This window comes from Chlorocebus sabaeus, chromosome 13 (assembly GCF_047675955.1).
Source record: "Chlorocebus sabaeus isolate Y175 chromosome 13, mChlSab1.0.hap1, whole genome shotgun sequence".
Lineage (NCBI taxonomy): Eukaryota > Metazoa > Chordata > Mammalia > Primates > Cercopithecidae > Chlorocebus > Chlorocebus sabaeus.
In genome coordinates this window covers 4,071,954-4,097,471 of record NC_132916.1, presented here as the reverse complement: position 1 = coordinate 4,097,471, position 25,518 = coordinate 4,071,954, and the positions used below count along the sequence as shown (strand labels likewise).

The following is a 25,518-nucleotide window of genomic DNA, read 5'->3' as shown; positions in this document are numbered from 1 at the left end:
TTAAACCATCATTGTATGTAAACTTAACATAGCTATAACCTAGGTAAAACTAGTTTCATGGTGATAATACTAATTTGAAACAGGTGTGTATTCAACGGGGCGAGGAAGGAGGCTGGCAGGAGAGAAAAAAACATTTTTCTCCCATAATATAGTGCAAGAACCTTTACAGATATGGTCCAACCAAAGTCAGCTTTGCGCAACACCACAGCTGCCAAGTGCAAACTGTCCTGACAAGGCATATTTCACTGCTGAAGCATTTAAAAACTTGAAGATAACCCTTATTACAGGGTTACTCCTATTTTGTAGCTGGGGAGATGGGTGCTCAAAAGGATGCAGTGGTTTGGCAAGGGAGACAAAGAACACGAGGGCAGCGTGAGGTGGCTGGGAGAAGGGGCAGCCGGCAAGGTCAGGCACTTCCCACGGCAGGAGACTGGCACTGAGCAGGGGTGGGAGGGAAACAGGGACACCACCTGCTCCATGCCTGCAGAATTCTACCTCCACAGGGCAAAGCAAGGGCAAACCACGCAGCCTGGGGAGCTTTGCACACCAAGCCTCATGGAGGAAGACTGGCTAGGGAGCATTTGCTGAATGGAATCAGGTAGGGCTCTCATATCAGTAGCATTCTTGGGAACACCCTCTAACTGATCTCCAGGGATGCATGCAAATGACTGCATAACATATGCAAATGACTGCATAACATACGCAAATAACAACAGGTACACATCTTGGCTGGTTGGAAATACTGCTTCTGGCCTGCTTGGTAATAAATCCTAGGTGTGTGGTTACAGCACATTCGTCCTCCACGTCCTGATGTGTAGGTGCCTCCGGCTTCCTTAGAGCTGCACCATTATTTTCCCCTAGCTAAGCAGTCAGCAGACAAGGCTTCTCACGCAGCTGCAAGTCAGATGTGATTAACAGTATTTCATATGGAATATATTTGTGTCTGATCTATTTGCTTGATTAAATCACACTGTAGCTTAACAGCCTATTTGTTGATAATTTTTACTTATTTGAATTCAATGTAATAGCTCTTACTAGTGAAAATATATCAGCAAACATAAAATGCTGAGAAAATGCAACACAACGTAATTCAGTGTAATCAAGAAATAAAAGCAGAGCATTCTAGAGAACGCTGCTAGTCTTAGACCAGCTCTGCTTATTTAACAAGCACAGATCTTTGGAGCAAAAAAGGTAGAGTATTTCTGGCTAAATTACTGGTTACCAACTCCACGTCATACAAAATAAACTCATCCTGGTCCCCCATATCAAAGGAGCACTCTCTTGGCAGCTTCCTGAAGGTCCCCAAGGCTGCAAATATCTCTGGTCGACCTGAACATTGGCTTCATCCTAAAGCTACAGCCCCTAAGCCTCTTTCCTCCCCTTTCCCTTCATGGCCAGTAGCCCTGGAAGCTGCCTCAGAGTGTTCATACTTCTCCCACCCACTATTAAATTGCTACTTCTGAGAAACTATTCGCCCCACATGTGAGAAACAGAACGAAATCCCAGGTAAATGGTAAGTCAGAGGATATGAACATATGTTCCTTTTTTATTTAGTGTGCTTCCACTTCATTCTTCTACTTCTGAACACAAGAAAAATAGTCTGAACAGTCTTTGCTGTGCTGGGTGTGGTCAAAGACAGTCAGCACAGGGGCTTACGGAAAAGGACAGGCAAAGCAAAAGGGGCAAAATCTCACTACGTTTAGTTGTCTTTTCACATAGCTTAAAAAACCAACAATACTTTGGGGATTTTTCTTGAATGTAAAGAAATAAAGTATGTGATGAAATTCCAAGCATAAGGCATATCATAGAAATTGTGACTACAAATAAGGAATTAAGCTTAATGTCTTTAAAATAAAGTATATAAATGAGCAAAAAGATGAACAAATTCAGTATTCACTAACATGGACTATTTATTGTGGGTTTGTTTTTTTTTTTGGCTGTGAGAAAATCCAATAAAATTAGGATAAACATAATTTCTTTGGGAGCATTTATTGGGAGTACCTGAAAATTATCTTAATTAGAAATGGTTTTCTTGGAAACCACCCAAGATCTAGAAGAGCTCACCTATCAAGCACCAAGAATAAGCCTTAGTGGTAAATTTCCAGGAAACTTTCTTTTTATCCATGACTGGAGTCAATCTTGTTCTTTATGCTTGCTAAGAGTCCCTTCACACTTCCTTTATTAGGATACCATGTTTTCCTTAAAAAGAATAAGCAATTAAAACGTCTTTATATGTACACATAGATAAATTCTGATGATCTGTGACCACCAGAAATAGAAATAAGTTGACAATTGATCTAATCAGGCCATTTAAATCCAAAGCTGCCAATAATTTCACAGCACTTACACCCTAATAGCAAGCTTCTTTTGACTTGTTTGCTTCTATTGCTAGACATTAAGCTTGCTGAGGGCAGGGATCCTATTTTTATTTCCCAGTTGCTTAGCACAATGCACACAGTATGTGCTTAAATCTTTTGAGTGTATGAACAATTGAGCAAATGAATAAATAAAACAAAATTCTCCTTCCACTCAGCAGTTCATCACTAGCAATATCCCAGGTAAAGCCTCGCATTTTGTCTTCCTCATTCACTTCCCATTGTCTTTCAGGAGAAACGCCAGTTACAGCTGAAATAGCTCAAATAATAGGTCACCAAAGAGAACCCTCTGGCTTTGGTAACTCCAAATGAATAACTGCTCCCTAAATGAAAGGACTTTGTATATTGATACCTTTAGCAAATTGGTGGAAGTCTTATCTTGGGTTAATAATATCACTTTTCATTAGTTTAAAATGTACATTCCCTCTTGGAAGAAATATAAACTAAGCTTTGGAGGTTGCACATTCCATCTTCTGAGGCTCTACTGGCATGTGGAAAGGTTGAGTGGGGGGGAAGATTCCTTTCAGCTCCGTGGACCTATGGTTCTGCTAAGTTAGGACAGTGAGGGCGGTGCATTTCCTTGCTCTCAAAGCCACCTTAGCTCAGTAGGCAACTGGCACGGGTAACATATTTTGTAGATAAGTGCACAACTCATAGGCCAGACACTGAGAGGGTATCCTGTCCCAGCTGGGTGATGGTAACTCCAGCTCAGCAAATGGGCCAGTGTCTCCTTTCCTCATCTATGAAATGGACTGTTGAATGAGATGCAGGTTACTCTGCCCAGAAATGTATTGTGGTTCTTAGGCAATACTGTCAATGCCCTGAAAGCAGAGCTCTCTGGGGGGGTGATGGTCTTGTAGTCACGGAGACCTGACATCTTTCTGGGGCACTCCATGGAATTCTATGCAAGATACCCAGTCTTCCTCTACAAACCCCCAAAGTTATAGTTGCCAGAGCCAACAACTTGGCCATCTCACTTGGTTCTATGATGACAGAGGACAAAAATATTTCATTGAATTTCATTTTAATCTGTAATACATAAGCTGTTTCCAAATATGATTAAGTAACCTGGCTTCTCTGTCACTTAGGGTTTAGCAAATGTTGGGTTATAGGTGTAAAATTTATTTTAAAATCAAGTATGTTCAGAGAAGTTTTGCCAAGTGTAAATGTAAAAGAGAGGAAAAAAAGAAGGAACTTTAGAAATTTCTCATTATTAAAAAAATAAAAAATGAAAATAAATAAAATCGAGAATGAAAACATTAGGACGGAGTCTCTCCCTGAAAGCCTTTTAAATGAAAATACTGTTTTCAACTTAAGGTAACTATGTTAATTTCCTGTTTATGTCACTAGACTTTGAATTTCAAATAACAAAAATTTTCAAAGTCTCTGTATATTTCAAAATATAAATTTCACAGAAATAATTTTAAAATGTTTCCCATTATAAAATGAGTTATCTTTTTCATTCATCCAAACAGAGGAAATACACATCTGTGTTCAGTACTTTGTGTCCTATTTCTCAACCTCAATCCATTGACAGACCTCCCCTGCTCAGTTTTACATTTTTTGATGAGTGCTTCTTGGCCTATAACCAGCTGTGAACACACAAACCAACAGGCAGCCTTCTCAAGTATGGGTAGGGAGCAGAAGAGGAACTCACCGGACGGGACACAAAGTCAGCTGCTTGTGAGAATCCTCACTGGGCGGAAGTGCCCTGAGGCCAGGACTTCCATGTCTTGTGTCTTTTTGGACACAGTACCCAGAAAAAGACCAGCCCCAGACCTGGTCCTCGATAAACACTTGCAGAATTTCCTTGGAAAGCTTTCAACAAGACTCTCAAACTCTCACGGTTTTATTCCCATAGCAATAGAATAAGGATAGTAACATACGCTACCCCGATTTTCACAAGCATCAAATAATAGAAAGCCAGGGAATGCATTTGTAAAGAAGAGAGCATTGTGTTAGTAGTGACCATCTTTTTTTTTTTGAGACGAGTCTTGCTCTGTCGCCATGCTGGAGTGCAGTGGCGCGATCTCGGCTCACTGCAACCTCTGACTCCCTGGTTCAAATGATTGTCCTGCTTCAGCCTCCTGAAGAGCTGGAATTACAGGCACATGCCACCATGCCCAGCTAATTCTTGTATTTTTAGTAGAGACGGGGTTTCACCATGTTGGCCAGAATAGTCTCGATCTCCTGACCTTGTGATCTGCCTGCCTCAGGTTCCCAAAAGGCTGGGATTACAGGCATGAGCCACTGCACTTGGACATTATTGACTATCTTGAGACTTCCAGCACCTACTATGGGATCTGGCACATAGGAAAGCACTAATTGACTACTTGCTGTTAGACCACATTTATTTTCAGCCCATTTGACCTCCTACGTCGCTGATGGTTTATGTATGACTTCTAGAAATTTTATTTGTACATCAAAAAAACCTCGTTTTCTATTCCCACCCCCACCTTGTTTCCCACTGTATTCTTTTTGGAGGCACTTCTGCAGCCCGGCCCTCCTTGCAGAACCCTAATACCAGAGGTGTGTGTATCCAGAATCAGGCAGATTCTTGAACTCCCACTGGTCAGCCAGCGTCTAGCTGCTCTTCATAAACAATGCCTGGAGTTTGCTCACACGTGTGCCTCTTCTTGACAGAGACAATAAATGGAAGGAGACAAGGAGATGTCTAATAAACTTGGCATTGTGATGAAACAGGAAATAAAAACATGTATCCAGATAAACATAAATACTATTCTGAGTTTCTGATCTTGTCAACTTCAGATTTTTTAAGTGCCTGTGTCCCAGCAAAATGATTTGTCTCCCTGAAGGTGTGCTTAATTTCTCTCAATCTTAGACTTAAAGCAAGCCCTCCTCCAGTACTGGATTAACAATTTTGTTTGAAAGATATGTTTTACCCTTAGGAACCGGCCACAGTGATCCTATCTAGTACTTCAATTCTGATTTAGGGATGCCATAAGAGAAACTTTTTAAACAAGTAATTTTCTTCTACTTTTATGTCTATTCCTGAGCTCTGCTTAGAGGTCTCTCAATTGTTAGAGAAAACCCATGCCTGTGTCTAATATCACGGCAGCCGGGACAAAGAACACCAAGATGAAACATCTGAGATTGTTCCAGTTGAAACAAACCAACCAAAACCACATAGGTGCCAGCCTTGAGGCAAAGGCGGGACAGTGTCAGGCAAAATCTTTGGGTCCCAGCCTCAGTCTCCCCATCACCATGTCTCTTTTTCACTTAAACACATTTCACTGTTTTGTCATCTATAGATTCAACAATGTGATTTGGACACTGGGATTCAGAGAATAAGATTTGATGGTCGAAATAAAAAACACCACAAGAGAACCGTCCAAAAGGAAACCCTAAGATGCCAAGATGTGGGACAGGTAGAAAGGACAGGGCTTTGGGAGTACTCTGGGTTTTCAGGACGAATCTGTATCAACCCCGGCGCTGTGAGGATATTGCATCAGGCGCTTTACTCCTGAGCGCCGTTTTAGATGCCTAAGTAGATCGTGCTGCTGCCCGTTCTTCCCCGTTCTGTGAATTCTATACTGACTTCAAATGCACGAATGAGCTACAAGATAAGGTGGAACCTGCCAGCCGGGCACGGCTGACAACACCTGATCAGCGTCTCAGAGGGCGGAGCTGGGGGGCTTCTCCACTCGGGACTCTGAGGGACCCCTGCGAAGCGCTTCGCGCCACGCGGCTGTCCAGCTGCAGAGAAAGACCCTCCTCACCCGGGTCACCCGTGGCCCACAGGGGACCACACCACACCCCGTGCAGCCAGCGGCGGATAAACGAGCTGGAAATGCAGTGGGGGTGGAGTTGGCCCCCGCAAGGACCCACGGACCGCCCAATTACTACGGAGTCCGAGCGATAACGTTGGGAGCCCTTTGGTTGATTTTCGGAACCGGACCAGCTTTCCAGTAACTTGAACTCCCTGACGGGTCTCGGGGTCCACCCAGAGGTGGCGAGACGGGCTTGGGCTGCCACAGCCCGCTTGGCGCCTGGCACCTGCGCGCCCCGAAGGCGGCCGCATTACCTCGAGCCGGCTCAGGCTGGAGCTCTTGGAGCGCGACTTCCTGCGCAGGTACACGGAGAAGAACCTGCGCACGGCGAACTTCTTCATGCTCAGGTCCATCGCCCCGCGCCCAGCCCGGAGCAGCCGCAGGGCCGGGGGACGCGCATCCCCGGCATCCCAGGCGCCGGGCTCAGGTTCGCGGGTGGGCGCGCGGGGCTGGGGAGCCCGGCGCGACGGCCATGGGCGTGGGGCGTGGGGCGCGGGCTGCGGTCACAAAGGGCAGGCCGCGCCGGCCACCGCGGCCGGGGCCCCAGGCGCTCCCTCCGCCTCCTTCTTCGCCTCCCCTGCGAGTACCAGCGCCGGCCACGCGCCACGCCTACACCACGCCCACCGCCACTACCGCCAATCAGCGCCCTTCGCTTCGCGCCCCGGCACGCACACCTCCTCCTCCTCCGCCCCGCCCCGCCACTACCGCCAATCAGCGCTCACCGCCCCGCCCGTTCCCGCCCACTACCAAGCACTGCCAATGAGCGCCTACAGCCCCGCCCAGGAGAGCCCCGCCTCCGCCGATACCTCCAATCATCAGCGTCGCCCTGCGGCTCCAGGTGCTCATCCCTCCTCCTCTTTCTACTCCTTCCTACGAGAACCAGCTCCGTGCAGCCCCGCCCCCACGCGGGTCCACCCACGGCCCCGCCCACACCATTGCCCGCCAATCAGCGCCCGCGACTGCCGCATGCCTAATGAGCACCGGCCCGGGACAGCTCCCGGCTCCGGAAGGCTGTGTAGCTGCTCAGGAGCCGCGCAGTTGCGGGCATTCCTGTCACGCAACTTCGGCCTGGCTGCTCTTTCTTCCAGCTTGGGGCCGTCATTATGTTTTCCTTCCTTAAAACATCCCTATGCACACTTTGTCATCATGTTTTTCTCTGCTGAACCAAACTTTAATTGTTGATCAGCAAATGCTTCTAGAAAACCCAAGCAAAACCGCAGCGGCCAGCGAGCGAGGCACCCCCGCCTGCCAGCGGATCCTGCAGCCCGGCCCAGAGCCGCCTGCGGCGGGACCGGCGCCTTCCCTCTGCCGGAGCGGACAAAGACGCCCGAGGGCGGGGGCTCAGGCAGCCCGCGGGGCGCCTCCCTCCCGCGGCTGCAGAACAAAGACGCATCCGCCCTCCGCAGCCGGCCCCATTCTAGGAAACGTCTACACAGATGGCTTATCAGGGCCCGCGCTGGGAATACCCGGGGCGGGGTGACCTGGGTCTAGGGCAAGGCCCGGATCTGCCTTAAAGGGAAACACTTTTTTTTTTTTTTTTTTTTTTTTTTCTTCCTAGAAATGCTCACCAAGGGCTGCAGGAGGGCCGGGATCTGCGGGCTCACGACCCGGTGCAGCCTGGGTGCTCTGTTTTCCTCTTGTGCACGTGTTGAGTTTGTGTTTAAAAACAGGGAGAAACCGAGCCCATTGACATAGCACCATCACCACCTGCAAAGACCAGAAACGACTGTGGTGGTGAGTTGACAAGTCTTGCTTGCTCTTTTGCAGTGCGAACTGCAAAATCCTCGCGTTGTTTTGCTCCTTGGACTACTCAGATGTTACGTTAATACTTGTGATAGGCTATTTTGGCTAAGGTGGGTAGAGGTCAGAATGTCCTTAAATAAGAGCTTTAAGCTCATGCTGCATCCGGGCTGAGGTGAGACCAGATAGGCTCTCTGGGTTTCCTGGAGACCCGCGTTGAGCGGTGCTACTCCGGAGTGGAAGCCGGGAGTTTAGCACCAGGACTCTGGCGCTGCACCTTCCTTGCTTGGTGAACTTGGGTGCCGTTGCACGTTGTTCCCACGACTCATCTCTAAGAAGAAAATATGAGTGAAACCTGCCTCATCTCCCTTACTGGATAGCAAGAGGCTTATGCAAGATCACGGATATGGGAGTGCTTTGTGAATTTAAATAGTGCAATTGATTTTCATATTATGTATTAAAGGATTTATAATAACTATTTTTCTTTAAGAACCGAAGTGCAGGACCCCACAAGGACACCAAACACCTCTTTTTGCTGCTTTTCAAGACGATGCGCCAATTAAGTGCCCATGAAAACTGCTTTTCCTGCTTCCTTTAAGGTTCTGCTGGGAGGGTAGCCTCTGAGTGCCCTGTATCCCTGCTGGGATCCTTAGGCATCCTGGCTCTAGGCAAACACAAAGATACTGTACCCAGCACGGGAAGCTGTAGGTGGACCTCCAACTGGACACAGACGCCAGGGATGAGGGAGGGCCAACCCGACCATGCTTCCCTCGGAAGGGGAGCCAGTAATACTGGCTGGAGACAGGGGTGCAGAATGCCAACTATACCAACTGGTGGGCATCCTGTTCAGGACAAAAGCCCAGAGGCAGGCCTAAGTCAAGGCTTGTGTTGTACCGACAATAGTATTTTGACGTGATCTGACAAAATTGGAAAGGAAATATTTCATGGGACATTCACGAGTTCCCCAAATTTGAAGGCAACAAAATTGTTCTGTTGAACTTGGGGGGAAAATCGTTCAGATTTCAACCACGGAATTCATTGCTAGAACAATAGATATGTTTGCCTTTGTTTTTCTCCTGGTAAAATACAGGTATACCAAAATCACGGAACACTACTTCATGTGCCTATGTAATGAAATCCTCCAAAACCACTAAATCTAGGGTAGGTATAATATCAAGATGCATTGTAACCTAAATCCAAATTATCCTCACCAAATACCAGAAAAGAAAGTGAACTTGATAAAGGCTCTTGCCCAGATGATGGAATGGGAAAGGATTCAAGAGCAGATAAAGAGCTTGGTAGACCTTTGAGTATCTCACATTTTCTCTGACTCAAGCACAGTAAGTTTGAGACTGAATTCCATGGTGACTGCTACTTCTATGAATACCAGATTAGCTGATGCGTGGTCAGTGCAATTCCACAAGTGATTATCGATCATCTACTAACATCTGGCACTGTGGTGGTCATTTGTGACACAAAGTGATTACAATATCTCAAGAAGTTCACAGTCTTATGGAAGAGAAGGTGAGTGAACAGGCAAAGCTGATGCCATTTTTATGTAAAGTGAAAGAAATGTGTAAGAGATGAATGAGAAGCCAATACTAATTGGCGAAGTCAAGGAGAAGATGGCCTTTGCTCTGAACGCCTGAGGGTAAGAAGATGAGGGAATAAGTTTCTTGGACAGACAAGAGGCGGCGAGAGTCCCAGGCTGAGGAATAACAGGGCACAGTCTGGGGACTGTGACAAGATTTACCATCTCTTCTGGGCTACACAGATATCTTTGTGCTGTCTGCATATGGGAAGATGCCACATTCTCGGGGCACCCCACAGGAGTGTGTTAAGAGTGACATCCAAGAGCCTCTAATTAGTCAAGTGCCACAAATGTCTGTTCATCTCCAAACAGCCCTACAGGCTGCTGGAAGTTTCAAGTTTCTAAAACTCTCTTTTATTCTCATATTTTCAATAAAATGCTAAATTGCACTTCAAGTGAAACTTTATATATCTTTAAAATAAATGGAAACAATGTGGGGAGCTTTTAGACTTCACAGGTAAGTGAGATCGTGGACATTTGTCTTCCCTTGTCTGGCTTATTCCACTTAGTATGATGTCCTCCAAGCCCATCTGTGTTGCCCGCAGGTAGCTATGTGAGGCGATGGGTGTGTTCATTAGCTTGATTGTGGGAATCCTTGCACAAGGTATACCTACAGCAAACATGATGGGGTGTCCCTTAAATTATGCAACTTTTGGCTGCACAGGGTAGTTCACGCCTATCATCCCAGCACTTTGGGAGGCCGAGGCGGGCAGATCACCTGAGGTCAGGAGTTCAAGACCAGCCTGACTAACATGGAGAAACCCCATCTCGACTAAAAATACAAAATTAGCTGGGCGTGGTGGCACATGCCTGTAATCCCAGCTACTCGGGAGGCTAAGGCAGAAGAATCCCTTGAACCCGGGAGGCGGAGTTGCGGTCAGTGGCGATCATACCATTGTACTCCAGCCTGGGCAACAAGAGCGAAACTCCATCTCAAAAAAAAAAATTTTTTTTCTTTGTCAGTTATACCTCAACAAAGCTGGAGAAAATAAAAAGAATGAATGAGGAAGGACATACAGAAATCAACAGCAACAACACAGAGGAGGAAGACCAGAAGAGAGACACAGAGACCAGGAGACCAAGAAGGAACTTAACCCAAAGAAAAAGTATACTGGCAGCCGTAGCTTAGTGAGGGAGAAGAGAGCAGAGACGGACAGCGCAACTCAGGAACAGGGTTGGGTAGAGGCAGAGGCACACTGAGCCGTGTTGGGAGACCAGAGGACAACATGTACCCAACACGGGTATGAAATACCTCAGGGCCAGGCGTGGGGGCTCATGCCTGCAATCCCAGCACTTCGGGAGGCTGAGATGGGCAGATCACTTGAGCCCAGGAGTTCAAGGCCAGCCTGGGCAATATGGCGAAACCCATGTTTTCTCTACTAAAAACTACAAAAATCAGCGTGCCTGTGGTCCCGGCTACTTCGGAGGCTGAAGTGGGAGGATCACTTGAGCCCCGGAAGCGGAGATGGCAGTGATCTGAGATCGTGCCACTGCACTCCAGCCTGGGTAACAGAGTGAGAGCCCATCTCAAAAACACTAAAAACAAAAAAACAACCTCAGAGCAGATTGCGTAAGTCCACAGAGCAAGAAAGGAAACTGGGGCAAAGTAAAGGAGTGAGTTTCTTCTTCTACCTCTGGTCAGTGTGTAAGGATGGGATGCTCAGAGCTGGGGGTACTTTGGGCCCATGGGGTCATGCTAAGCATGGCATGGCAGAAAACTGGAAACATTCTGGATCCTTGATAACACTGTTAAGTTACTGCATTAGCCAATTCTGCAGCCAAACCTCTTTGAGGCTTATTTCTGTGGAAAATAACAAATCTTTTCATTGAGCTGAGTTTTCTACCATTTGCAGCCAAAGGAATCCTAATTGATACACTCAGCAAGGCACTCATTATTCACTTGGTTAATCCATAGACTTACATCTAGTTACTACATCTAAATTTTTATAAAAGTTACTTAAAGATTATTTAATAGTCATAATATTTGTAAAACATTATGGTAGAAAGTGCTGTAGATTAATTACAATTACGGTTGTAATTCTAGGATGGAAGAATTACTTGTTTGAATGTATTCGCATATCATGCGTTTCCCAGTCTCTTCCTCTGTACTCAGCACTGTGCCCTCTCACAAGATCATCACAGGCTAGTGACAAATGATCAGATACAAAAATATACTGTGAGTCAGCGGAACGTGCCACGCTTTAAGGCAGACAAACATGCAGCTGGCCCATGCGGAGGGAGGAAGGACTAGAGGGACATAGGGACAGTTTTTCAAACCAGTCAAGTGGGGACGAGAGCAGAAAGAAAGATCATTTTGTGCAAAGGCCCTGGGGTGAGTGACACTGTGTGGCCAGAGCATGGGCTCAGGGTGTGGGGTCAGGTGGAGGCAATGACGTTTGTTCTCAGCTTAACAAGGGGGCCACTGAAGCATGAAGCTGAGGATAACAGGGACACACTTGTATTTGAGAAAGTTCTGGCAGCAGGGTGCACAGCAGAGGAAGCAGATCAGGGAGGTGCCCCGTGACAGTCTTGTGGGGCAGGACAGTGTCCTCATGAAGAGCAAACCGCAGTGGCCACAGTGATGGAGAGCAAGAGGCCGAGGTGGGCAGTAACACTGGGAGCAGAATTTTCTGGAGACCCATGGGCTGAGGGGAAGGAAGTGGGGCTGGACGTTTCCAGGATAAGTCCTCGGGTCCACAGGCACCACCTCTGAGTGACTCCTCCCCCTTCCTCATCCCCTCCATTTTACCGCCTCGAAATCGAAATCACAATCGCTGAGCCTTTACACAGTTCACTCAGATGGTTCCCTGTAAATCCACGATTTGCAAAACTGTCAGGTTTTATTCCAACATGACCACAAACATGGAAAAACAAAGACACGTGTAAATTATGTGAGATGAGAAAATAACACATAACTCTAAAAAGGGAATTTCATTTGCAAATGTTTTTTGAGGCAGAATCTCACTCTGTCCCCCAGGCTGGAGTGCAGTAGTGTGATCTCGGCTCACTGCAACCTCCTCCTCCTGTGATTCTTGAGTAGCTGGGACTACAGGCGTGCGCCACCTTGCCCAGCTAATTTTTGTATTTTTAGTAGAGATGGGAGTTTTGTCATGTACGACCGGTCTCGAATTCCTGACCTCTAGTGATCCGCCCACCTCAGCCTCCCAAAATGCTGGGGTTACAGGTGTGAGCCACTACACTCAGTGTTCATTTGCAAATTTTTTTATTGTTTGGTATAGTTTCACACCACAAATAATTCACATCCTTAATAACCCACAGAAAAAAACTAATATTCAAGAACTAACTAGAACAATTTTTTAAAATATGAGGAAAATGAGACCATAATTTTTAAATTATAAAAATTTAAACAAGACCTGTGATAATGGAGAGCCAACGGTAGTATGTGAAAGCGACTGTGTGGGGCATACTTGGTTGTATTCATGTTTGTGACTCACTAATATTAATCACTTCTCTCCCACATACACCTTGGCATGAATGAGTTAGAGAAGAACCACGGCAGGAGCCCAGCGTCATTCATCAACTCAGGTCCTCTGCACATCTGCCGTGCCTGCCGCTGTGGGCTGTGCTGAGCCTGAGACCTGAGCGGCTGGGCGCAGCAGGGACTCCTGTCCTGACAGGCATGGCGGTCTCTGGGGTAGCACAGACAAGCCAGGGTGTGTTCACTCCCAGGCGAGAAGGGCTTTAGAGGGGGAGAGAGAGCCTTACAGGAGCCCTTAGTCTTGCAGATGACTGCTACCTTCACAGGTGATGATGAGCAAGCACGAGCCAGGTGCACAGGGACAGGTGAGGGTGTTCCGTCGGGGAAGCTCAGGCTAAAGGCCAGCGAGAGCATGGTCCTGAGGAGGTCCATTTGGCTGCGGTGTGAGGGTGTGTTGGAGTGGGGACAGGGCAAAGGAGGGGTGCTGGGTCACATGGTAGAGAGCCCCAAGGAGTTTATCCCTGAAAAGGAGGAAGAGCCTGGGAGGCTTTCGCAGGAGGATACCATCAGCGTCGCCTGGGCGTGTCTGGCGAAGGATGTCTCAAGTCTGATCCTGCTCACCTACTGCGCTCATGGACGAGCCACCATCCCCATGCTGGGGAGAAGGCTGCGTCCACCCCAGGAGGGTGACCTGGGTGTGTCTGGTAAAGGGTGTCTTAAGTCTGACCCTGCTCATCTTCTGTGTCCACCCCAGGACAAGCCACCATCCCCACTCTAGACCAGGGTGGTCACCTGCTAGCTTGGCCGCCCATGGCCATTCCACACAAATCCAAATCCAATCCTCCACTTCTCTGCTTATAACTCTTCCAGGCTTCTTACTTTCTTGCCAGTAAAGTATAATAAAACCCAAACTCCTCGTTCTGCCTACACTGACTCTGCTACAAAGACCTTGGGTCTCACCACCCACCTTCCATCCCGCTCTGCCCCACCCTGCTCCTGGGCTCCACCAGCCTGGCCTTCCCTTCATTCTTGGAACCGCCAAGGCCATCCCACCTCCAGCCTTGGGTTCTGGCTCCTTCCTCTGCCTGGACCCCTGTTCCGGCTGGCTCTCAAGCTTTGGCTTCCAGCTTGAATCAGCGCCTCCCTGCAGAGGCCTTTCTGGATAGCCTATCTCAGACAGGCTTGAATTAACGCCTCTCTGCAGAGGCCTTTCTGGATAGCCTATCTCAGACAGGGCCTTTCTATACTACTCTCTAGAACACCTCATGCTCATTTTCTTTACAAAACTTCTGATAATATGTGACTCTTCTTCCTTTTCTCCTCCTCCTCCTTTTCCTCCTCTTCTTCCTCCTCCTCCTTCTCCTTCTTCCTCCTTGTCCTTCATCTTCTTTACCTTTTAAATACTTTTCTCCAGTAATCACAATATAAGGCCCTAAAGGACAGGAGCTTTAACATCCCCAGAGGCTTCTGTGACACAGAGCCCAGCGCACAGCAGGCACTCCATGGATATCTGCTGCCCTTGTTGAATAAACAGATTGGAGAATGAGGCCAGGAGAATGGCAGGGTGTGGCCGAAGGGAAGTGGATGAACTCCAGGGTTAAATTTAGAACAAACAGGATTTCAGGATTGATCATTTGAAAGGAAAGTTTCTACCAACTCTCTGAGATACGCTAAGTTTGAAAATTTCAAGGACAAATAGCTATAGGCCAATTTAAAAAAATGCTGAGAGGCTGTTCCACAACCCTGACACTGCTCAGGTGTCTGAGAACACAGGATGGCCTGGAGAGTGAAGGAGGGGAGCATGGAGGGAGGAAATTTGGCAGCATTTCCATCACCCTTCCTCTCCGCCACCCAAAGGGCTGGGGAGGTGCCGCCTCCATTGTTGCAGCCCAGGCAGGATGACTTTGTGGGGCCCCTTGGGGAGTGCTGATATGCTAGGACCAGGTGGCTTAGGTCTGGCATCCACTGGGACCATCTGGAGGGGAACACAAGGAGGACAGAGAGGCTGTGTGGTGGCTAACCCTGTCCATGCAAGGCTTGTTGGCCAAGGACATATGAATGCTTCCTACAGGCCAGGCCTGGGCCAAGGAGGGGCCATGTGAAGTCCTCAGGGACCCTGCCTGGAGTGAAGCTAACAGGGGCCTCCAGGAGAGAAGGGTCAGGCTGGGGAAGAGAGGAGAGCAGTCGAAGCCCATTCTCTCCCCTCCTCTTCCTCACTCCTGGCTCTGGCCCTGAGAGGAACAATGAGCCTAGAGGAACAATGAGCAGGTGTGGGGTAGGGGGAGAGGGTAGTAGGGGATACACAAGGTGGAGAGTAGGAGAGTCAGCAAGCTCGGACTACGGGCTGCCTGCGCAGGTGTCTGAGAAGGAGCCATCCTGAGGACCGGAAATACTAACCAAGAGCTCAGAACTTAAAGTCAGTGTGGGCTGTCTGTTGTCCAAGAGTGGGAAGAAAAGCTGTGGAAAGTGACAGGGTCCTCACTGGAGAAGGGGGCGTTTGTCCCACTGGTGGACATTGAAATGTGTGTTTTGACCCAATCTCAAGCCAGGATTGTTCAAGTCAATGAGGTAAGTAAGCAGAGGGAGGAACCAAAAAGCGGGTCCAGGTTTGCAGCATAAGACCTCATGTCACACCGTGGCAGCCGCAGAGGACAGAGCCCAGCCCCCAAAGTGAGAGTCCCGCAAGGGCGCTGCACTTGGCCTGCGGGCGGGCTGAGGGTGGACCCCATAACCCCCTGGATGAGGAATCGTGGTTGAACACTGGCACTAAGCAGGGGGCCAGGAGCGTGGGAAATCCCCTGGGAGACTGTGGCCATAGCCAGCCTTCGCACAGGGGCACGGCCTCAGTTCACTGCCTGTGTGAAAACAGCAGCACCAACTCTGGCTGACAATTTAAAGTGGTCTTGAGTTGTTTTTGCCCTAGGTGCCTAGCAGAAACAATCACAAATGCTTTCTAGAGGAATCTGCACTAAAGCCAGGCTTCAAAGAATTCCCTCAGACACAGCTCCAAGGAGCGCAAGCTCACAATCGCCGTGTGCAAAATCCACAAGAACGCTGAAGTCAGGAGTACAGCCCGCAAGACAGCCAGCCGCAGACTCGGCTGTGAGTAGCCTCCAGCCACTGGACCATCCAGGGGAGAGCAATGAATGTCAAATTTGATAAGCTTAAGGAAATAAAAGCAAGAAATGAAAATGCAATTAAAGACAAGAGACTCCAAGTGACCAAGTAGATAAAAAAAATGAACAACATCGTTCTTGAAATGGAAAGACAGAGTACTTGACACGAATGACATATAGCTGAGCATGTGTACCATTTATTAAAGAGCAAATTAGGTGTAGCTAGAGACAGGCGAAAGACGGATCTAAAAACCACCGTGGTAAGCAAGAGCCCGTGATGGACTGTACACTGGGAAGTAAAATATCTTGAATTAAATTTCTACCTGCTGTTCAGATCCTATGACCTGACTTTGGCTGAAATTCTCTGAGTCTCTAGAACAGTGGTCCTGGGATGGTGGAGGACGGGTCCCAGGGGACATCTGTCAGTGTTGGAGACATTTTTGATTGTCACAGCTGGGCAGGGCTACCAGCATCTCATGGGTTGAGGCCGGGCACTGCTGAACAGTCTACATTGTACAGGACAGGCTCATTACCAAGATTTGCCCATCGAAAATGTCAGTAGTCTCTGTTCCTTCTGCTCAGTTTGTTTGCGAACCTAAAACGGCTCTTAAAAAATAAAGTCTGTTTTTAAAAATGTTGATGGTGAGGTTGAAAAAGCCCGCTCTAGGATGAAGAGGGAGGAAGAAGAGGAAAAAAAACCAACCCTTTTCTCACTAGGTCGTCACCTATGAAAACAGCAGTTTCATGCAGTTGAACCAATATGGGGAAGCGCTTTGTAAATTGTAAGGTGCTCAACAGAGTTCTTCGTAGAAATCCTAGCGTTTCACACAGAAAATTAATGAAATGGCTGGGAAGAGAGTTGACTCCCAAATATGAGAATTTTTATCTGAAAACTCCCCTATTAAACTGTATTGTCTTATGCAAGGCATGACCATGTGCCTCGCTGCCCAAACCAGAAGACTTACTGTGACCTCCTGACATGTCCTTATTCCCTACGTGTCTAGTTACTGAGATTTGTCAACTGTGCCTTCTACATGTTTTCCCCGTCTTGCCTTCTTTCCAACCCTGCCCTCCATAACACAGCGTGGGCCCTCCTCAGCTCTTGCCAGAAAGTAGTAATTACTGGCTAAAGGAAGTGAATCTGGTTCAGTTACCCCAGGGCATGCATAGCTCCAGAGCTGGGAAGCCTCAGACTCTGTTCTTCCTGGCCAGGCCTTCTTCCATGTTTGCCTCTTCTCCTTCCCCCAGGGAGCAGCCTCTGCTCCTGCCCGGCTGACTTACTCCTGAGAAGATGAACTGTGGTGTCTCCATGGCATCATTCACACAGTGGCCACGGCTGTCCTTCCTGCCTGCTCTGCCTCTGCCCACTGGCCACGTCTCCTTCCAGCATTTTCCAGACCCAGCATTCAGGAAGCCACACGGAGATCCCTCTACCCCTCAGGCCCTGTTGGGGTCTCTCCTGAGATCCTCTAATTTGCTCACTGTGCTGTATTAAAACTTTGGGTTCCCCTTTCTCTCACACCAACGTTAAAATACTTTAGAGAAGCAACTGTCTGTAGCGTTCCATGCATGTTTGTAAACAGACATTACTAGGATTATTTTCAGTGGGTTGCTAATTAGGAAGAGCTTTGGTCTACATTATTATTTCTGTGACACATTTATCTAAGAAACAAACACAGTGAACCCCCTTATGCAACGAAGATGCTGAGGCTCTAAGAGGTTAACCCGGAAATAAGGGATTTCTCCAAGCCTATACGTAAATTATAGAGGAATTCAAAAGGAAGGGAGTTAGCAGGAAAGAGGAAACAGGTTACAACTATAGCAGGAAGGATTTCTGTAGCTTAAAAAAGAAAAAAAAAACCCTCATCATAGAAAAATTTCTCAAGATCTGGCATGGGTACAAAGGAGAACATAAAATCTTTGCTAGATTTGTTTTAGCAAGAAATTTTCATTGTTTAAAAATATTTCATAAACACCTATAATATTTCAGGCACTAAATACCTCTACTAGAGATGAGAACTTGATGAACACATAAAAGCCAGACAGGGAGCTGAGAATAGCAGGTGTGGCAGCCCCGGGAGAGGCGCGCCTTGTCGTGCCGTCTCTCCCTCCCCTCATCAGGGGAGCTCGGGAGGAAGCTGGGGCTGGGAGGCTGCGCCGCCCTTCCCCGCTCCGCTGGGCTCTTCCCTGTTCTCGGCAACCTACTGGGTCAGGTATGCAGAGACAGCCTTCCCAGAACACCTGAGAATGCGCGATAAAACAAGGGGGAAATCTTTTCTAATGAAGTGTGGCTGGTCCGATAGTAAGCAGGGAAGAATAAACGCAGGCAAAACATGAGGATAAGGAGATATTGTGAGGGCGAGCACTGTTCTGAGTAGTGCTTGTCCTGCAGGCTAATGTGAGTCTCTGTCATCTAGACCAGAGGTTCAGCGAGGGGCCAAGCAGGGTGTGGGGTCGGATCGGGCATTGCCGTAGAGCAGACTGGAGGGCGTGACCTTGGAAGAACCGCACTGTGAAGAAGGAGGCTTGCCTCTTCAGGTGGGAGTAGGGAAAAGAGCAAGGGGTAAAAACTGCCCTCTCAGACTTCTGCGGTTCACACTTCAGCCAGTTGGAAGCCAAAATCCTCACTCCTAGTGTGACATGAAAAACTCCAATCCAAACTTAGTTTTTAGAGATTCCAGATCGGTAGCATACGGAAGACCAGGCAGAGGCAAACGTAAGTACAATCAGGAAGAACATGCTTTAAACATGTCTCACAGTTTAAACGGGAAATTCTAAGGGGCATGAGCTCGCAAACATAAATCACTAAATAATCACAGATACAAACTGTGGGCAAGAGTCAGTAGAGACAACAAATTCCAAAATCAGACCTGTACAGATAGCAAAGGTTAGGAATTTGTATAAATAATATAAAGTATGTGTGTTCAATACATTTGAAAAACAACAAGGAAGGTTGAAGCATTGCAAGAAAACAAGAGATTGTAAAATGACCAAGCAGATTTGTAAAAATAAGCAAAACTTTAAAATTGAAACTATAATAATTTAAATAAAAAATCCAATAGATTGGCCAGGTGTGGTGGCTCACGCTTATAATCCCAGCACTTTGGGAGGCCAAGGTGGGCAGATCACTTGAGGTCAGGAGTTCAAGACCAGCCTGGCCAACATGGCAAAACCCCATCTCTACTAAAAATACAAAAATCAGCCAGTGTAGTGGTGTACGCCTGTAATCTCAGCTACATGGAGAACTGAGGCAGGAGAACTGCTTGAATGTGGGAGGTGGTGGGTACAGTGAGCCAAGATCATGCCACTGCACTCCAGCCACTCCGTCACAAAAAAAAAAAAATAAAAAATTCCGTAGATCGATTAAACAGCAGTTTGGAAAAAGTCCAAGACAGAGTTGGTAAAAGAGAGGTTGAATCTGATGATAATTGAGAGAAAGATAGAAATACAGGAAAAATGAAAGGGGGGTTAAGAAATATGGAAGATAGAAGGAGAAAAATCCAGCATGCCTCTGACTATTAGAATGAGACAGAAGAAACAAAGAAAAATAGAAAAGCACTATTCAAAGAGGTGAGGCAATACTACAGAATTTTTCAGAGTAGATAAAATATACCAATCTTCATATTTATAAAAACCCCCAAAATCCCAGGAGGATTCAATGAAAAGAAAACAATATCTAAATACATCATACTAAATCTTTGAAATACCAAAAACCCCCGCAAAAAAAAAAAAAAAAAAAAAAAAAAAAAAAAAAAAAAACCTCTCCAGAGCAACCAGAAGAAAAGACAACTTTTCTACAAATGAATGTTAATTACTGTCAGCTACCATCTCAACATCAACATTGAAAGCTGAGAGAGTGGAATAATATATGCGATGTGCTAAGAGAAAATAACGTTAACCTTGAATTCTCTGTCCTACAAAAAAAAAAAAAAGAAAATTTCACAAACAAGGGCAAAACAAAGACATTTCCAAGTAAACAATCAAAGAAAATTTGCTTCCAATGAAATTGTGTGGGTAAAGCTAGACACACACGGGCTGCATGAAAGTAAATCATTTGTGTATTGCATAATTTGTGGACTTAAGTTGGAATTGAAGTCTTAAATATGCTATTTTAAAAATAGCATATACAGGACAGTGATCAGTTAAAACCTTCTTATCTTCATATTTTTCTGCAGATAAAGAGGCTTGATTACCTTTAGACAAAAATTCAATAGATTGGTTAAACATACATGCTAAAGTTAAGCATATATGCTAAAGTTTCTAAAGCAATCAATTAAACGAATATAAATCCAATGTGTAATTACCAAACTAATAGAGGTCAAAGTATATAACAAGAAAAAAATTTCAAATGATGTTAAGAAAGCAGGAAAAAACACACTTGGAAAAAGTAGGATAAGTAAAAAAATACCAAGTGTTGGGAATGGCCACCACCATGGGCCCTGAGCGTCGCTGCACCTTCTTGCTGAGTATGTGAGGAATGTCAGGCACTGACCACTGTGAACCCAGGTCATTGCTCAGCGTTGTGTTTGCAGTGAGCAACCTCGGGAAATGAGGTAACATTTTCCTCCAAGACAAAAGCAGGCTTGCTGACCTCTTGTTACAAAATACCAGGTTCCCCAAGCTCAGCTTTCCTCAACTGAGATGCAGTTTTACTGTAAACATAGAATCCATCTAGGCCCCCACAGGATGTGGGGGGCAAAGAAATCCTATGCAAATATGATACTCAAGCCATTTTCTGTTCCTTGAATTAAAATGTCCTTTATCTCTGATCTTCCAATATCCACCAACTCTTCCAGTAGCTAGTATTAGGCTAATTAGTAGTTTATAAGTGAGGCAAAATAAAATCCCAGACCATATATGACCTAAATAGAAATAAATCAAAATATGTAAAAAAATAAAGTCAATGTCAATGAGCTAAACTCTCTAGTTAAAAGACAGACAGTGCCATATAGGTTTACGATAAATGTAGTTATAGAAAAACATATATAACGAGACATAAAAAGTTTCAAATAAAGTAAGGGAAATAGATACATCATGCAAATAGTAATGAAAAGAAGTAATATTAATGTCATACATAGGATACAAAAAGCATGCATAGATATAGGAAAAGCACTATATATTGATGAAAGTTTCAACTCACCAGGAGGATACAATAATTCTAAGCTTACATGTACCAAATAATATAGCTTCAAAATATATTAATCAAAAAATGACAAAACCAAAAGGAGAAATTGACAAATCCATGATTATTTAGAAAAATTTTCATCTCAATAGATGTCTTGGGCCATTGTATATCTTGCTACTGTCATCTGGATGATGTGGTACCTGCCTTCACTTTTGTTTACCAAGATTAATACTGAATCCTCTTAAAGTTCTGACCTCCAATGTCACTCCTTCAAGGATGCTCTCTGTGACCCCCAGACTTAGTCAGGTGCCCTGGTAGATGCTCTCAAGATACTAGGAATTTCTTAGATGGGAATACTTACTTAGGTGTATGTGTGTGAGCATTTAATTAATGCTTTTATTAGACTATAAACCCTGTGAGGGCAGGAATTGTGTCTCCTTGGCAAACCACTATACACAGTACCTGTTACTGATGGCTGATCTACTTAGAACCAATATTTGCTGAATGGATAGAGGAGTGAAAGCAGTCACTGAACTGGCAGCCAGATGGCCACTACTGCTTTTTTGACATGTACTTTGTGCCACAGGATGAAAGTGCAGAATAAGAATTAACTTGTGACAATTGGTTCCCTCTCCCTCTTCTCCTCTCCTTCCCTTTTCCTCTTTTTAAGCCAGTAATTAGCACTAACCTTGGGCAACTGAGGCAATAAGTCAGGAACTCTAAATACTATTTTTAGGTTTGCTAAGAGCATACAACATGTACTATTCAAAAACGAAAAGAAAGATAATTATCTACTAGGGCACAGATGTTATATTCACAATGGTACATCCTGAAGTTCAACACAGGGAAAAGCCCACATTTCTTCAAATCAATGTGCGTCCCATTTACTGTGCCTCCTCCCCCAGTCCATGACATCACTTCTTCCAGTTATTCTTGTGATTACATGTCCTTCTGGGAACAACTGGCTGGAGATTCTGGTGACTTTTCAGGAAGTTTGAGGCTCCAATCCTATCATCATTTTCCAGGAGGAATTGCTTTAGCTAAACCTCCAGGTCTTCTCAGGGAAGGATCTGACTTCAGTTGCAGACATGAAGGTATACTGCAAATGTGTTTTGGCTTAGACGTATTTTAAATAAGGGTCCATACATATTTTTAAAAAAAGAGAAATTACAGCCTAGGGGCTTGTGATATCCATGTAGCATTAACATAACGAGTGCTGTGGCTTAATTGTATCTGGCAAAAAGACACCTTGAAGTCCTCACCCCTAGTACCTGTGAACATGACCTCATTTGGAAATAGGGTCTTTACAAGTGAAACCAAGTGAAGATGAGGTCATAATTGGATTAGGGTGGTTCTAAACCCAATATGACTGGTGTCCTTATAAGGAGAGACACACACACACAGAGGAATGCCTGGTGAAGGAGGAAACAGAGATTGGAGCGACGCATCTCCAAACTAGGGAACGCCAAGGATTGCTGGCAACACCAGAAGCTGGAAAGAGGCATGAATCAGATTCTTCCCTACAGCCTTTAGAGGGAGTGAGGCACTGCCCACCCCTGATTTTGGAGTTCTGGTCTCCAAAACTGTGAGAGGACAACTTCCTATTATTTTAAGCTGTCTAGTTTGTCTGCTGTCTTATGGCAGACCTAGAAAATGAACGAAACTACTTACGCATCCTTTAAAGCTAGGTATTAAAGTTTCCTATTTGATAAAGACTTGAAAATGTAACAAGATGCATAATAGCATCTGCAAGTATTTACCTTTCATTATGGAGAATGGCAAAGGGTGACCAGGCTGCCAATAAGATAAATTACGGAGCTGGAATCAGAGCCACATTAGTTTTTGAATTACTAACCATGTGGGGGAACCTGTTGAAGTAAAAGAACACTGAGAATGGGGTCAGAACACTTGGGTTGGAGTTTCTGTTCAGTCGCTTTCTATATATTTCCCCTAAGCACTGGTACACCCTGTTCCTTCTGCCAGTCACAAACTCTCCACCTTCCCTCCTCTCCCTTCAACCTGCTCACCTCTGTCCCTCTCCTAGGCCTTGGCTCAGACTCCACTCCTGGGAGGTCTGTCCTGGTTCCTAGACTGGGTTACAGGACCTCCTGGAGGCAGCCCTGCCATCCTCATGGGAATGTGCCCCTTCTTCTCTGGATCCACCTGGAGACCCCGGACGCTCCAGGAAGCCTGGCCCCAGCCCATCATAGTCAGTGTTGTACACACAGAGATCTTGGCACATAACAATTCATTTTTAGCTCTAAATAAGTAAATGTATGAATTAAACAGTAGCATTAACTTTGCCATAGTTTAGCAAACTCAAATTATCGTTTACATGTGTCAACATTTCAACTTAACCACAGATTCTTTTGCCTCCCAATGGACATTTGGCTGCGTCTGGAGAAACTTGGTTGTCAGAAGGTGAACTAAAGGATGCAAAGACAATCTGTGCATGTCCCTCAAAGCTGCCAAAGTGGGCCTGGGTCTGTAGTTGCTCCTTAGAACAAAAGGTTTGCATCTAGGGCAGGTCCTCTGTGCCATTAGAATTGTAGTGGTCAGGTTGTAAATCGGAGTTGATAGGTCCTATTGTTAGGGAATGTAGCTGTAGGAATTGGGAAATTTGCCATGGTCCCCGAGCACTGAACCCATGACCCGGGGGTGGCTTGGTTTCCTTAACCTTAGTGCCCATCTCAGTTGATCAAAGGGCATCTATTTCAGTCTCTCAGATCACGTGGAATCTCTCGATCAGTTCCACATGGGCCAGCCTCTGACACCTTGGCTGCGGAACAGAAGCGGAGGCTGGGAGGGCAAGTCTAGATGCAGGTAGCAGGGAGTCCCCCTGGACCCACATGGCCTTTGCCCTGAGAGTCAAACCTTCCAAGAGGCCCTGAAAGAGAAAGAACACAACCAGCCAAGCCTAGGACTGGACAAACCAGTCAGCAACACTGAAGTTTACAGGATAAGTCCTGGGCCACGGAGGAGCCAGCCAAGGTCAGCCTGGAGTCTTCTCTCATTCATGACATTGCATCTGTGCAAAGCGAGTGCCCTGCCAGGAAGACCTGGTCCAGCCTCATGCCTTGGCTGGGGCCCCTGACATGCTCCTCCCTGGGGTCACCCGTGTCCCAGCCTGGCCATTCTGGGCCACAGTGCAGCTCTCAGGGACCTCCATCGTTTTACCAGGGGGCTCCTCACACCAGAGCTTACCCCGAAGAAGTGAACTCCTGAGCCCCCTCCAGCTCCTAGGATCCTTGACTCGTACCAAGCAAACCCTTTTGTCCTCTCCCCTTTTGAATCTCCTTTGAGATCTCAGAGGTAGGCATCCCCTGCTCCATTCTAACTCAGGCCCCTTTCCCCTCTCCAGCAAGTTCTCCTGCTTCTCAGGCCATGGTGGGTGTGGGCCTCTGTGAGAGCCGCTCCCCTGCGTGCCTTCAGCCACCACTCCTCCCTCAGCTCCTCACATTCCCACTCTGTCCTTTCTCCAGGCTGACGCCCAGCCCTCCAGACCTCCCACCCCAGATCAGAGCCATAAGTCCCAAAGCCTCTGGGGATGTCTTCTAGGCACTGCCAGGGAAGAATTATTCCACAAATATCTGTGTATCAGTATGTGCCAGAAATCGTTCTCAGTCATGCCAATCTCCCAGTTTACCATCTTTTTGCCCTAGTGTTCTATTTTTTTTTTTTTTACTCTAAACCTCTCAGTAAATGGCACTGATGTCATCATGATCACAGTTCTTCAAATCATCCTGATTTCTCCCCTTTCACGGTCCTCCCAAGCCCAGCCCCTTATCCATACTTTGCATCCTGTGCGTTTAATCGCTCAATCACCACTCAAGGAGGATCACTTGCCTCCTCCCCATGGCCGCAATGGCCCGAGGCTGTGGCTTCATCTCTTCTTGCCAGGTTAGCGCAGTTCTCTGCTAGTGGGGGTGTGGGCCTCCAGGATTCCTCCCCAATCTGTCGGCATCGCTGTTTTGAAAATTCAAGTCTGGTCAAGCCCTTCCCTACTCTACACCGTCAATAATTTCCTGTACTTTTAAGGATAAAGTTCACATCTCTCAGCTGATCACTCAAGGTTTTACATGCCTGTTCCACCTCTTTCCATACCGCTCCCTAACAGCAACTCTTTACTACTGCTCTTATTTTAAATTATCCAAATGTAGCACATTTCAAAAATAGCCCCACCATTTAGCCAGTTTCCTCTCATCCTTTGAAACTTTGCTTAAGTTTCTCCAGGAGGCTTCCTATATACACATGACATACACGTGCACACACATGCACATGCTCATACACACATGCACATACACGCACATGCTTACACACACATACACACATGTTCATGCA

At 46.3% G+C, this 25,518-nt stretch overlaps 1 protein-coding gene across 5 annotated transcripts in view; it reads right to left on the bottom strand.

Moving 5' to 3' along the window:
- Nucleotides 1-25,518, bottom strand: part of RPS6KA2 (ribosomal protein S6 kinase A2) — a 452,505-nt gene that overhangs the window by 207,643 nt on the left and 219,344 nt on the right. Inside the window, exon 1 of one of the 5 annotated variants that reach the window (XM_008007796.3) lies at nucleotides 6,421-6,741. The exons of the other annotated variants lie outside the window; for them this stretch is intronic. Within the exon in view, the coding sequence (XP_008005987.2) occupies nucleotides 6,421-6,519 (99 nt within the window). The 5' untranslated portion in view covers nucleotides 6,520-6,741. Of the gene's footprint in view, nucleotides 1-6,420; nucleotides 6,742-25,518 lie in introns of those variants that run through there. 5 annotated transcript variants of the gene reach the window in all.